This window comes from Lolium rigidum, chromosome 4 (genome assembly GCF_022539505.1).
Source record: "Lolium rigidum isolate FL_2022 chromosome 4, APGP_CSIRO_Lrig_0.1, whole genome shotgun sequence".
Classification (NCBI taxonomy): domain Eukaryota; kingdom Viridiplantae; phylum Streptophyta; class Magnoliopsida; order Poales; family Poaceae; genus Lolium; species Lolium rigidum.
Genome location: NC_061511.1, coordinates 17,051,786 through 17,065,361, shown reverse-complemented (window position 1 = coordinate 17,065,361; position 13,576 = coordinate 17,051,786). Strand labels below are relative to the sequence as shown.

General features: G+C 49.1%; 3 protein-coding genes across 3 annotated transcripts; all 3 read left to right on the top strand.

The window, feature by feature from the left end:
* The first annotated feature begins 1,640 nt into the window (after positions 1–1,640).
* On the top strand, positions 1,641–5,585 carry LOC124707049 (asparagine--tRNA ligase, cytoplasmic 3-like). The gene is made up of 6 exons (XM_047238710.1): positions 1,641–2,126; positions 2,807–3,400; positions 3,519–3,766; positions 3,852–3,981; positions 4,221–4,279; positions 5,028–5,585. The coding sequence occupies exons 1-6, from the start codon at positions 1,641–1,643 to the stop codon at positions 5,209–5,211; spliced, it is 1,701 nt and encodes a 566-aa protein (XP_047094666.1). The 3' UTR covers positions 5,212–5,585.
* Positions 5,586–8,642: 3,057 nt separating this feature from the next.
* On the top strand, positions 8,643–9,519 carry LOC124707051 (glutathione S-transferase 4-like). The gene is made up of 2 exons (XM_047238711.1): positions 8,643–8,878; positions 8,982–9,519. Exons 1-2 carry the CDS (start codon positions 8,677–8,679, stop codon positions 9,467–9,469), a joined length of 690 nt encoding a protein of 229 aa, XP_047094667.1. The 5' UTR covers positions 8,643–8,676; the 3' UTR covers positions 9,470–9,519.
* A 1,894-nt stretch (positions 9,520–11,413) lies between these two features.
* LOC124707052 (glutathione S-transferase 4-like) lies at positions 11,414–12,200 on the top strand. The gene is made up of 2 exons (XM_047238712.1): positions 11,414–11,618; positions 11,709–12,200. The coding sequence occupies exons 1-2, from the start codon at positions 11,414–11,416 to the stop codon at positions 12,179–12,181; spliced, it is 678 nt and encodes a 225-aa protein (XP_047094668.1). The 3' UTR covers positions 12,182–12,200.
* The last annotated feature ends 1,376 nt before the right edge of the window (positions 12,201–13,576 follow it).

Below are 13,576 nucleotides of genomic sequence, written 5' to 3'. Positions count from 1 at the left end.
AACGATAAATGATCCACCATATTATTTGGAATCTCCATCACAATTGTTCTAAACCAAAGGGGTGAAGAAACTTGAAGCTCTTTAGCAGATGGTAGATGCCAACAGGTTCGCATCCCATTCCATAGATTCCTGGCATGAGGACAATGACAGAGGGCATGCGCCACATCCTCCATCTCATCTTCACAGATTTTGCATCGACCTGAAACCTTCATATTTCTTCTCAGTTTGTTTGTTTCCGCAGCAAGCGCATTAGACGCAGCACGCCAAGCGAAGGTTTTCACCTTAGGAGGAACCGAAGAGCCCCAAATCTTTGACCAACATGGATCCTTCTCTGTCCGAGTGCTAGAGGATCCGTATGCACACTCTGTTACGGTAACTCGCTAAAAGCTAGCTTGTATGCCGATCGCATCGAAAAAATACCCGAACGTTCTGGCTGCCAAGCTAAAAGATCAGAATGACCAGCCCTTGATGGCTTGATTCTTAATATTGCCTCCACGTCAATAGGGTAAAAGGTTGCATGTATTAGCTGGGTATTCCAATTACCTTGAACATCCAGGAGTTCTGATACTCGCCGAAGCCTCCGATTTCTCTTAGGAGTCAAAGTTTTGCCATACGCTTGCCTTGGTAACCAGCTGTCCCTCCATATTCTTATTCGTTCGCCATTTCCTACCCTCCAGATAAGGCCCTTTTTCAAGAGTTCCAAGCCATATGAGATGGCAGACCATGAAGATGCTCTTAACCAACATTTGACGGGAGACAACCCATTCGTCACTACTATCATTATTATTACCATGCCTACATCCAACATTGTCGGACACTATTTGTTTGGTGGTTTACTTGACGTTTGTCATGCAAGTGTGCCATACTTTGTTGTGGTTATCTAGCCATGGGCAGTTTGGGTTTATCCCCTCTTATATTTTTCAGTCCCAAACTTCATGTAACAATAAGTCCACCCATCATCAAGTACGGTAGTCTCTTTGAATTTTTAAGCCCCGTGACAATTCTTTGTGGTAGGATTGTTATATTTTATTTTTTGTTTGTTCTGCATGAGTGATCTTGGCTATGTTTTTTTAGCCCAATGGTTGTTATGGTTTTTCCAATATGCATGCTAATCTAACTTCCTCCACATAACGGACATTTACACTCGTTGCTAAGAAAAATTTATACTTTATCTAGGTGTCCCATCTTTCGTCAACTAATTCAACGAGTCCGTAAATCTAGTATAGATTATTGTCTTTTCCAACTACGAAGACTTTATTTATTTGCAGAATTCATGTGTGTTTCACTATTTGCTAGAATCTCCTTGTGAAAGATTCTTTCGTCAAGTCTCCTACAGATTCTTTTGTAGAACATTTTGTAAGTGATTATTTTGGATGATTTTTTTTTTTTGAGGGAATTTTGGATGATTCTTTGTCCGAGGCAACTTGGTAGCCAAGATACCAGAGGACAGTCAGATACCCAACGTTGTGAGAGCAACCTCTTCAAAACCAGATCCGACGGCTGTGGAACACTCACACTCCTCCTTCTCCCATCGCAGCCTATCCACCTAACCACGACGCAGGCAGACGCGACGCGCGCACCATCACCACCGAAAAACCCTAATCCCCTCGCCGCCGCCAGGCCCGCTCGAACCCGCCGCCATGGCCGACGACGCGGCACCGGCGCCACCGACGGCCGAGCTGGCCGCCGCCTCCATCTCCCCCGCGCCCTCCTCCGACCTCGAGCCGCCGACCACCCGCACCCGCATCCGCGCCATCCTGGACGCCGGCGACTCGCTGGCCGGCCAGAGCGTGGTGGTCGGCGGCTGGGTCAAGACCGGCCGCCAGCAGGGCAAGGGCGACTTCGCCTTCCTCGAGGTCAACGACGGCTCCTGCCAGGGCAACCTCCAGGTCATGGTCGACAAGGAGGTCTACCCGCTCGCCCGCCTCACGCACACCGGCACCTCCGTGCTCGTCGAGGGCCTGCTCCAGAAGCCCCCCGTCGAGGCCAAGCAGCGCATCGAGTTGAAGGTCAAGACGGTCATCGAGGTCGGGGAGGTGGACGCCGCCGCCTACCCGCTGCCCAAGACCAAGCTCAACCTTGAGACCCTCAGGGACTTCGTTCACCTCCGCGCGCGCACCAACACGGTATGAATTTTATCAAGCTTGGTTATGTTCTAATAACGCGTTAATTTTAGTTTAAGTCGTGGTGACAGATGCAGTCGTATTGTGGGGATCTTGGGTGTGATGTTATTATGATGTTATTGTGATACAAAACCATAACCGCAAATGAGTATTTTATTAGAATCCGAATCTAATGAGATCATTTTTATGCCACATATTTTGCATGGTAATAATAGAGTAATTGTTTGCCAAATGTTACCCGATGTATTTTGGGACGGAGCGAGTATCGTAGTAACAGATGATGTAGTGTCTGCTTATTTCTAGTTACCCTTGCTGTGATTGCAATTGTACAGTTGCGGAATTTATGTTGTGTCTTTTGGCTTCAATCACGCTACTTAATCATCAAATGAATAGTTTCATTGATTTTAGAAATTCTCTAGTGAGAGTTATTGTTAATCGAAGCTACCGAGTACTCAGCATACTAGCGTTTTGTAGGCTTGCTTGCTTGGATGCGGTATGTTATTATAAATGCAAGTGGTTGTGCTTGATATCACATTTTTCAAAGTATCTGCATATAGAATTGGTATTACAGGTTTCATTATTTTCTTGTTACTTCAATGGCAATAGACTGTTTTGTGAAAATCTGGTTACTATGGTATGAAATTTGCTTATTTACTGGCATTCTTCACTGCAATCCTTTGCAGATAGGCGCGGTTGCTCGGATAAGGCATCAGCTTGCATACGCAACCCACACTTTCTTCGATAAAGAGGATTTCTTGTATATCCATACACCCATAATAACCACCAGCGACTGTGAGGGTGCCGGTGAGATGTTCCAAGTCACATCCTTGTTCAGCCAGGCTGAAAAGGTTGATAAGGAGCTTAAGGAGAACCCTGCACCATCTGAAGCTGATATTGAGGCTGCTAAGCTTGTTGTCAAGGCAAAAGGGGATGCAGTTGCGCAACTTAAAGCAGCAAAAGCTAGCAAGCAAGAGATAACTGCTGCTGTTTCGGAGCTTACAAAGGCAAAAGAGGTTGTCTTAAGGCTGGAAGAGAGGTCTAAGTTGAAACCTGGAATTCCCCACAGAGATGATGGGTCCATTGCGTTTGAGAATGACTTCTTCAAGCGTGCAGCCTTTCTGACTGTTTCAGGCCAACTTCAGGTTGAGACTTATGCTTGCGCTCTCAGCAGTGTCTATACCTTTGGACCGACATTCCGGGCAGAGAACTCACATACGTCAAGACATTTGGCAGAATTTTGGATGGTTGAACCAGAAATTGCATATGCAAACTTGCATGTGAGCTTATCCTAAACTAAACTCAGTTTTTCTGGTTTGGCTTGTTTATATAGATTATTACTTGAGACTTCTTTGTTCAAAGTTTTAACGTTGTACTTGTAAAAAAACTGTGCCACAGGATGATATGAACTATGCAGAGAGGTACGTAAAATACCTCTGCAAATGGTTACTCGATCATTGCCGTGAAGACATGGAATTCATGGTGAAACATGTGGACAAGACTGCAATTGAGCGCCTGGAGCTTGTTTCTTCTACACCCTTTGAGCGCATCTCATATACAAAGGCTGTGGAGATCTTAGAAGGTACAGGTAAGAAATTTGAGAACAAGGTTGAATGGGGAATTGATTTAGCGTCTGAGCATGAGAGGTATGGAGATTATAACTGATATTGCGACTTTTGTATCAATTATTGTACCTTGTTCAGATAAATAATTCTTTCTTTCAATATGAAGGTATTTGACTGAGGTGATATTTAAGAAGCCAGTTATTGTTTATAACTACCCGAAAGGAATAAAGGCATTTTACATGAGGCTGAATGATGACCAGAAGACGGTGGCTGCAATGGATGTACTTGTTCCCAAGGTAGAGCGTCTATTAAATTATGGTACCCAGTGCTCTTTTAGACTGTTTGCAAAGCAATTGTCTTTCAATGATGTTTAGTACAGGCTTCATGTTTTTTTTTCTCTGCTTCTGTATTTCCGTTAAGCATGACAGTGGGCATTGTATCCAGTAGGTTCTGTTTCTACTGAATTGAATGATTGATCATTCATGCCTTAATTTTTAGTCAGGATTACATACATTCTGAATACTATGTTTCCTAGGTTGGTGAATTAATTGGTGGAAGCCAAAGGGAGGAGCGTCTTGATGTTCTTACACAAAGGTGCCATCACCCTGCTTTTGACCGAACTATTTTATATCTTATTCGTTGCTGCTTCTTTTATGAATTATTACTCCCTCCGTTCCATATTAGTTGTTGCAGTTTTCGATGTATCTATGCACAAATATACATCCAAATCAACGGCAACTAATGTGCATGGATACATCCAAATCTGCAACAACTAATATGGAACAGTGAGAGTTCTGTTGAGTGAAGATCTGTTATTTGCACATGCATCGACTACTTGATCATTTACTTCTTACTTTTCTTACACACTATACATTTTGTAGTACTAGCACCCTTTTATTTGAGAGTTGTTGACTACTTAACTTTCTACTTAAAAGGTGTTAGCTTTTGCTTATGGCAAATATTAACTTTGTGTTGTTAACGTATGATATTTGTTGGATGGTGTCTGATATTAATGAACTCTGTTTTGGATCTACACACTCAACACGAAGATGAACAGTAGTTACATCATTGGAACATGCTCTATGATTTAGGTTTTCTATACACTAACAATCTGAAACCGTTTTACATTCTTTGCTGACATGCACATCCTTTTAGTCTGTGAAATTCTTTTCATTCACCTCTTTCTTGTGCAAATCGATGTCAATGAATTAAAAACTTACATCAGCACCCCCTCGAGTGACGTAGCTGTGAATAGCCCAACATATAGAATAGTACAGTTCATGAACTATTTCTGTGTATGACTGTTGACTGTTGTGCTGACTACCTTAATCTTGTTCTGCAGAATACTCGACGCAGATCTGCCCTTGGAGCCTTATGAGTGGTACTTGGACCTCAGGCGCTTTGGATCTGTGAAGCACAGCGGGTTTGGCCTTGGCTTCGAGAGGATGATCCTTTTCGCCACTGGTCTCGACAACATCAGAGACGTCATCCCATTCCCAAGATATCCCGGTAGGGCTGATCTTTAAAGGGTCAAAGATATCTGCATCAAAATAGAAGAATGTGAATCCCGCCCTTCAAAGCCATCTGAAGGATTACCCTTTTTTGCTTTAAAAATAGAATATGAAAATATCGTGCTTGATTGGTGATTTTGGACAGTGTGCCATGCTGCCTTGGGTTTGGCCGGTGCCTGCTCCACGATTATGTCACACTGATTTGGATCTGTCTCTAAGTCTCTTTTACTTCTTTTCGTCCTCAACTGTTGATTGTCAGGCTTGTATTTTGCTATTATAGATGTTGAAACTACCGTCCAACTTTTTTATCTGTCTACTGTAGTACATCGCTGGAATTTACATGAACCCCTGGAAATTGAAATATGTAGATATGTCTGAAATTCTTTCAAGTTGCTGCATCCCAATTTCCAACCATGTCCTTCGGCCGGGGTTCGTTTCACAACAAACGCACGCGGTGTTTGTCACCTCTTCCCTCCTTGGTGAGAAATTTTGACAAAAAGAACCACCTACCCTAACGAATTGTCAAAAAAGACCACATGTGAAATTTGACAAAAAAGACCACCTCACAGTGGCGGCACGGCCTGCCACGTGGCACGTGCCGCCGCTGCTGGTGGCGGCAGGCCTTGCCACCGTTACCTGTGGCGGCACGTTAGGCCGGTCGTGGTTGCCGCCAGGCACCGTGAGATGAAGTGGGCTCTGCCACCACAGCCCTTGGCGGCACCGCTGAACCTGCTGCACATACTACTCCTGGCCGAATCGATCCTAGCTACTACTTTCTTTTTAAAACGCTTGCCGGTACTACTACTTCATCTCTCTTCCTGTGTATATGCAATGTGAGCAGATGAGATCGTTGGGATCGATAGACATACCGGCATAGCTAGCGAGGAAGAACACTGACTGACATTGTGCTACTAGTTTCGGCACAATATTAAGGCCATCTCCAACGGAACCGACGTGGAACCGTTTGCGTCCGCGTGGGTTGAAAATGCGTCCGAAACCAGGTCCAGCGGGGCGACGCATAGTGATCGGGCCGCCCGCAACGACGCAAATGCGACGCATATTTGCGTCTGGGATGCGTCGCGGCAGACGATACGCGGACGTCCCAAGTGACCGCTCGCTTTTCAACCGGGCCTGCCTGGCAGCGAGCCTTATGGCTGTATCGAAGGCATCGCTTCCGTGGTCATCGTTTTTGCAGTCAGCGCTTCCGCATCTGCGGCGCAGCCTTTGCCATCAATGTCGGGTCTGCCTCTTCTGCGCGCGCACTAGCGGGCGGCGGCTGGGCTTCTGCGCCGCCTTCAATGGCATCTTGTCCCGCGCGCGGCCGGCCTTAAAAGTTGACCGGCATCGTCCCTGGCATCTACCACAACGAGGAGGCCAAGGACGACAACGAATACTACGTCGCCCACATTTTCCAGGAATGGCAGTTGGCCACGGCGGAGGGCCGGAAGTTCGAGTACCCGGAGACGATGACGGACGACGAGATTGCGAGGCTCGGCGTCCTCGTCTCGGAGGTGGACCGACGGGCGCTCGAGGACTCGGCCACGCAACCGGTGCAACCGCCGCCTCCACCTCCACCGTACAACCCGTGGGGGCCTCCACCTCCACCATCGGCGTGGGCTGCTCAACCTCCTCCACCGTAGTGGGCTTCTCAACCTCCACCACCGGCGTGGGCTGCGCCACCACCACCACCGGAGTGAGCTGCTCAACCTCCACCACCGGCTTGGGATGCTCCACCTCCACCACCGCCGGCGGCACCGGCACCGGCGTATGTTCCGCCGCTTGCCAACTGGCCGTGGCCGGTACCGGAGCTCGCCGTGATCGACATCGACGACGACCAGTAGGCGCATGCGTTCTTAGGTTTTTACTTTATTTCCCTTTATTTTACTATGTAAATTATGTTTTTATGTTGAATAAAATGCAAAATCGAAAAAATGTGTCGTGCCACTGGAACCACCCTCCAACACAAACTGACGCCCGTGGATCTTTTGAACGTTTGAAATGCGTCGCCCCGTATACCCTAAATGTAGGAATTGCGCAAGCAAGATCTGGGGGAGGCAGAACCGAATTAAAAGATGCAAGGCTGTATCTGTATGTATGCCTGTAGCTAGCTAGGACCTGCCCGCCAGCATAGATACAATCTAGTGATCTAGTCTATTAATTGATTTTGTGTGATTTACCAGGGATGCCGCCAGGGGCTATGGCGGCAACGTCCGCCACCTTGCCACAGCGACCACGGCCGGCCTAACGTGCCGCCACAGGTAACGGCGGCAAGGCCTGCCGCCACGAGCAGCGGTGGCATGTGCCACGTGTCGCCTGGCAGGCCGTGCCGCCACTATGTGGTGGTCTTTTTTGACAATTTCATTTATAAGTGGTCTTTTTTGATAATTCGTTGGAGCAGATGGTGCTTTGTGTCAAAATTTCCTTTAGCGATGGCCACTGCCCCTCTCTACTCCCTGCACCCCCCACCCCACCACAATGTTGACGTCAGATACATGTATGCATGACCCTGACTATGTTGTTCTATCGATCTTAGAGCATCTCCACTCGTCTCCCCACAGAGCCCCCCACGGCCACTTTTTTTCATCCGGACGGCGAAAAACGGCCCAGTCAGGCCCCCGGTTTCTCGTTTTGGTCCGGATTTGAGCCTATTTTCGTCCGGACTCCCCATGCCATCCTCGGTTTCCCGGGGTCTCCCGGGGACTCCGGATGAAGCTAAACCAACCGCCCACGCCCACGTGTCTCCTCTTTCGTCCGGATTCCCCGAGCCATCCTCTTTTTCCCCGAGAAACGCCGCTTGGGGAGCACACGACTGGGAAACTACTCCTCCCCACGCCAAATCTTCCTCCAATCCGGACGAAAATTTCGCCGGATTTGGACGTGGGGAGCGCCAACGAGTGGGGATGCTCTTAACACGTTTGTTGAAGTTACCCGTGGTCTTTTCAAGTGTATCTGTCACCACCGCGTGCTTCTGTCAAATATTGATCTATCCTGACCCAATTTTCCTTGCTTTAGCTAGAAGTGCTGAATGGTATGAAGTTTGCAATTGGAGTAATTTTATAGAGAGTAGGTCAATGATGTTGATTGATTGTTGTCTGACCGAAGAAAATTGATCGATGGAATCGGAAACCAGTCGGTTCCTTCTTGCACATCAAAGCTACTAGTGGTTGGGGTGGTCGTCGCCCCTCCATAGCTAGGCAGAGCAGGCTGACGCTCCATGCCGCCGGGAAAAAGAAATTTAGGCAGCGCGACCACGACTGGCAATTTTCGACAGGTGGTGTGAGCAAGAGAAGACCAGAATGCGATGCCATGGATCGGGACAGTGTTGATCTACACCCAAAAATTTCAGGGAAGAGCAACGCAAGCAGTGACGCCGCGCCCACACCTCGGTCACCCCACTATTAATGTCAGTAGCCGCAACTCCATTAAGCAGCACCAAGAAGGATCTCAACAGCAAGCAAGCAGGGCTAGAGAAACCGGAGAATGGCGCCGGCCGTGAAGGTGTACGGGTGGGCGATGTCGCCGTTCGTGGCGCGTGCGCTGCTGTGCCTGGAGGAGGCCGGAGTCGAGTACGAGCTCGTGGCCATGAACCCCGAGGCCGGCGACCACCTCCGCCCGGACTTCCTCGCCAAGAATCCCTTCGCCCAGGTGCCCGTCCTCGAGGACGGCGACCTCACCCTCTTCGGTATGCACTCCCTCCCACCAATCTTTCCACATCAAATTCCTCAAGGTAATCTTGCAGACTTGCACTACCAACAATCTGACACCGCGCGACATCGCGCACGCAGAGTCGCGCGCGATCGCGAGGCACGTGCTGCGGAAGTACAAACCGGAGCTGCTGATAGGCGACGGCTCGCCGGAGGCGGCAGCGATGGTGGACGTGTGGCTGGAGGTGGAGGCGCAGCAGCACCACGCCCCGACGGACGCCATCTTGCTGCAGTGCATCGTCGTCCCGCTCCGCGGCGGCGTGCGCGACCAGGCGGTCGTGGACGAGAACGTTGCCAAGCTGAGGAAGGTGCTGGCGGTGTACGAGGCGCGGCTCTCGGCGTCGAGGTACCTCGCCGGGGAGTCGCTCACCCTCGCCGACCTCAGCCATTTCCCGATGATCCACTACTTCATGGAGACCGAGTACGCGGCGCTGGTGGAGGAGCTCCCGCATGTCAAGGCCTGGTGGGAGGAGCTCAAGGCCAGGCCCGCGGCGAGAAGGGTCACCGAGATCGGAGTTCAGGCCGCCGAACGTTGGACTCAGGAAAAAGGCAGAACAGCAGTGAACTAGTGATGACAACAAGACTAGCTGGCCGGCGACGGTCACCGGTCGAAGAAGTCACGGTCGAAGAAGTCACCGGTCGAAGGAGTTTTCGTGAGATAAGAAAACATAATCAAATCTCAACAAATATCTCCAAAAGATTGGTGCAACACAATAGATCTTATATTTTATTATAATCTTTGTCGAAAAACTATATAGCTTATGTCAGCAAAGGACGGAGTACTAAATTAGAGGCAACTAACAGGGGAGTTTCGTATATTTGAGCATGTCCAACAGATAATGAAGATAAAAAATAACTGCAATTATACATCAAATTGGTTAACAATAGAGATCGTCCAACAGATATAGATGTAAAAATGGGTCAAACTTTTTATAGTGGTGATGGCGCCCTAGAGGTGGAGGAATTGCATCAGTGTGGATGGTTGGTGGCGGCGCTGCCAGCTGCAGCGCGGCGATGGGGACTTTGCGGGCCATATTGGGCCTGACCGGGGCAGTACGGCCCTAGTGTGTCTCTGCTGCCACGTCCGGTCGGCTACCGCGAAGGCGGTCGATAGTTCCCTCCCATGCGGTTGAGGTGCTGTTCCCTCCCATGCGGTTGAGGTGCTGCTACTCCCGGCCCTAATGTCCCTTTTCATTCCTCTAGGCCTCGCGACGGTGACCATAGTGAGAGGGCGAGGATGGATCCAAGACTGTGGCCGCGCGTGCTTGTGGACAACAGGTTGGGTGGGGAGAAATCCTTATCGGCCCGTCCGTCATCAACGCAGTGACGTCTACGGGTGCCATCGTTCCTTCTGCGCAGGCGTCGGGTGTACCCCTCCTCACCCTCTTCCACGTACCGGGAGAACCCTAGGACTAGTCTGGGCAGCAGCGTCGTCGCCGCTTTCCTTGTTGAATGTGTTGCTTGGTATGATGTGATTCGGTGTGCTAGGAGCGTGGTGGAACTTTTCCGGAGGACGCGGCGGTGGCGGGCCATCTTCGTTTTTCGTCGATCTGCCGGTGTCGGTATTTGTTTCTATTATCTTTCTTTGTCTTTTCATTTAGGCTTGGTTGTGTTGCGGCTCTACCGTGCTCGGTGTATCGTGTGGTTGCTATATTAATATAGCGTGGCGAAACCTATTTCGAATAGGGTGTAAAATACATCTGCTGGAGCATATTCCGAGAATAGGTGATGTATTTTACTTCATCTGAGTTTTGAGAAAATTTCATGTGATATAAAAGCTGAAAAACTGCAAAAATAGGTGATGTATAATTGCTTCATCATCTATTGGAGAAGATCTTAGACGTGTGACTCTGGATGACAGTCTGATTCAAGCCGCATTCACAGTGTGTGAAGGCCTTTGGCTATAACGGGTGTCAAAAGCATGATTCAGACGGTGTCTCCAGTGCTTCGTCTCCAAGTGGTTTGTCCCCGAGAGGTTGGTGCAGTCCGTCGTTCGAGCTCGATCTGGAGGAGGAAGATGGAGGACTTGATTGCGTTTTAGTTTTTTCTTTAGGGTCCTCTTTGCTTATTTCCTAGACCCCTGTGTAATTTTGGTATCTCTTAGGGCCGTCTTGTACTCCAGTTTTTAATAGCAGCTTTGTCGGGTTTTCACCCGAAGGAATTTCAAAAAAAGAAGAAGCATGATTCAGATCGCACCTCGATGACTTGCAGAAGAAGAAAATAAATTTTGTCAGCACAACGACGAACTGATCTCGAGACACCTCGCCGGCCCATGCTGGCAAAAGAATAACGTTTTTTCGACAGGTTGGTGTAAGCCAGAAGACGCAATGCAATGGACGACCGCGCACACCCGACGCAAGCAGTGACGCCGCGCTCACACCCCATACGGCGACACGCACCACTATTAATTCTGAGCTAGCGGAGTTGTCAGTAGTAGTCGAAGCCACAAACAAGAACCGCCTCGAACAAACTCATCGATCAATCTCCGGGAACCAAGCTAGCCGATCGAGAGAATGGCGCCGGCGGCCCTGAAGTTGTACGGGTGGGCGATGTCGCCGTTCGTTGCCCGCGCGCTGCTGTGCCTGGAGGAGGCCGGCGTCGAGTACGAGCTCGTCCCCATGAGCCGCCAGGCCGGCGACCACCTCCTGCCGGACTTCCTCGCCAGGAACCCGTTCGGCCAGGTGCCTGTCCTCGAGGACGGCGACCTCACCCTCTTCGGTTTGTAATCATTCCCTCCCGCCAATCTCTGTCCTTCCTTACCGAAGGAAAACTCGTACTAATCGCAACCTGAATCTTCTGGCACCGCAGAGTCGCGCGCGATCGCGAGGCACGTGCTGCGCAAGCACAAGCCGGAGCTGCTGGTCGGGGATGGCTCGCCGGAGGCGGCGGCGATGGTGGACGTGTGGCTGGAGGTGGAGGCGCATCAGCACCACGCCCCGACGGCCGCCATCATGGTGCAGTGCATCCTCGCCCCGCTCCTCGGCGGCGCGCGCGACCAGGCCGTCATCGACGAGAACGTCCCCAAGCTGAAGAAGGTGCTGGAGGTGTACGAGGCGCGGCTATCGAAGTCGAGGTACCTCGCCGGGGAATCGGTGAGCCTCGCCGACCTCAGCCACTTCCCGATGCTGCGCTACTTCATGGAGACCGAGTACAAGGCGCTGGTGGAGGAGCTGCCGCACGTGAAGGCGTGGTGGGAGGAGCTCAAGGTCAGGCCGGCGGCGAGGAAGGTTACCGAGTTCATGCCGGTGGACTTTGGTCTGGGAAAGAAGGCAGAGCAGTGATGGCAACAACCAAGACGACGGTCGACGAGCGAGCAGTAGTCTCCGGTTTGTGCTGTGTAGAACCGGCGCCGGCCTGCACCTGTGTATGGCTCCATGTTTTCCATACAGATCGATTTTCATTATTGAAAACCAAGACATGCATGTAAAAAAAGAAAAACCACGACACTGTCCGACCCACCTCAACTCTGATCCCCATGAATAAAGAAATGTTATCCAGGTTGGGGATTTGGTGCACATGGGCACCAGTGCTCCCTTATTGATTCTCACATGGAAATCATCAAGATTTTGAGGATTGAGTAGAAGAACAGAGAGTGGGGTGAAAGGGGAATTTTCTGGATCTTGCCCGATCCATCTCTCATCTCTTCCCTATATAATTTGTACATTTTACATTAAAAACCTTTAACAACTATTTTATTCCAACCCACACCAACACTCCCCCTCAAGATGGGGCGAACACATCAAATAGACCCATCTTGTTACAGAAGATAGAGAACAATTTATCCGGCAGACCTTTTGTTAGAACATCTGCTATCTGATTTGCTGAAGTCACATATGGCATACAAACTACTCCTCTATCCAATTTTTCCTTGATGAAATGGCGATCAACTTCAACATGTTTAGTACGATCGTGTTGTACTGGATTATTTGCAATATCAATTGCTGCTTTGTTATCGCAGTAAAGCATCAAAGGCTTACTCTGACACAACCTCAATTCCGATAGCAGAATATGCAACCATAATAGCTCGCATAGACCATGTGCCATGGATCTGAACTCAGCCTCGGCAGTTGATCTAGCTACCACATTTTGTTTTTTTACTTCGCCAAGAGACTAAGTTTCCCCCAACAAATACACAATAGCCAGAAGTGGATCGCCGATCATCTAGAGAACCAGCCCAATCCGCATCTGTATAGCATTCAATTTGTAAATTACCTTGCTTCATATAGAGAAGACCTTTTCCCGGGCACCCTTTAAGGTACCGTAGGATTCTATTAACAGCATCCATATGAGCCGTTCTCGGATTATGCATGAATTGACTCACAACGCTCACAGCAAATGCAATATCAGGACGAGTGTGGGAAAGATAAATTAACTTTCCCACAAGTCTTTGGTAGCGTTCTCTATTAACCGGATTCCCCACATCACTACTTATTAAGTGATTTTGTTCAATGGGAGTAGCTGCTGGTTTTGAACCATACATGCCACTTTCCTTGAGCAAGTCTAAGATATACTTTCTTTGTGTTAAAAATATACCTTTTGGACCACGCAAGACTTCTATGCCAAGGAAGTACCTCAAGTGTCCCAGATCCTTCACTTCAAACTCTTGCGCGAGATGATGCTTCAATCCAGAAATTTCTTTGTTATCATTGCCTGTAATCACAATATCATCAACGTAG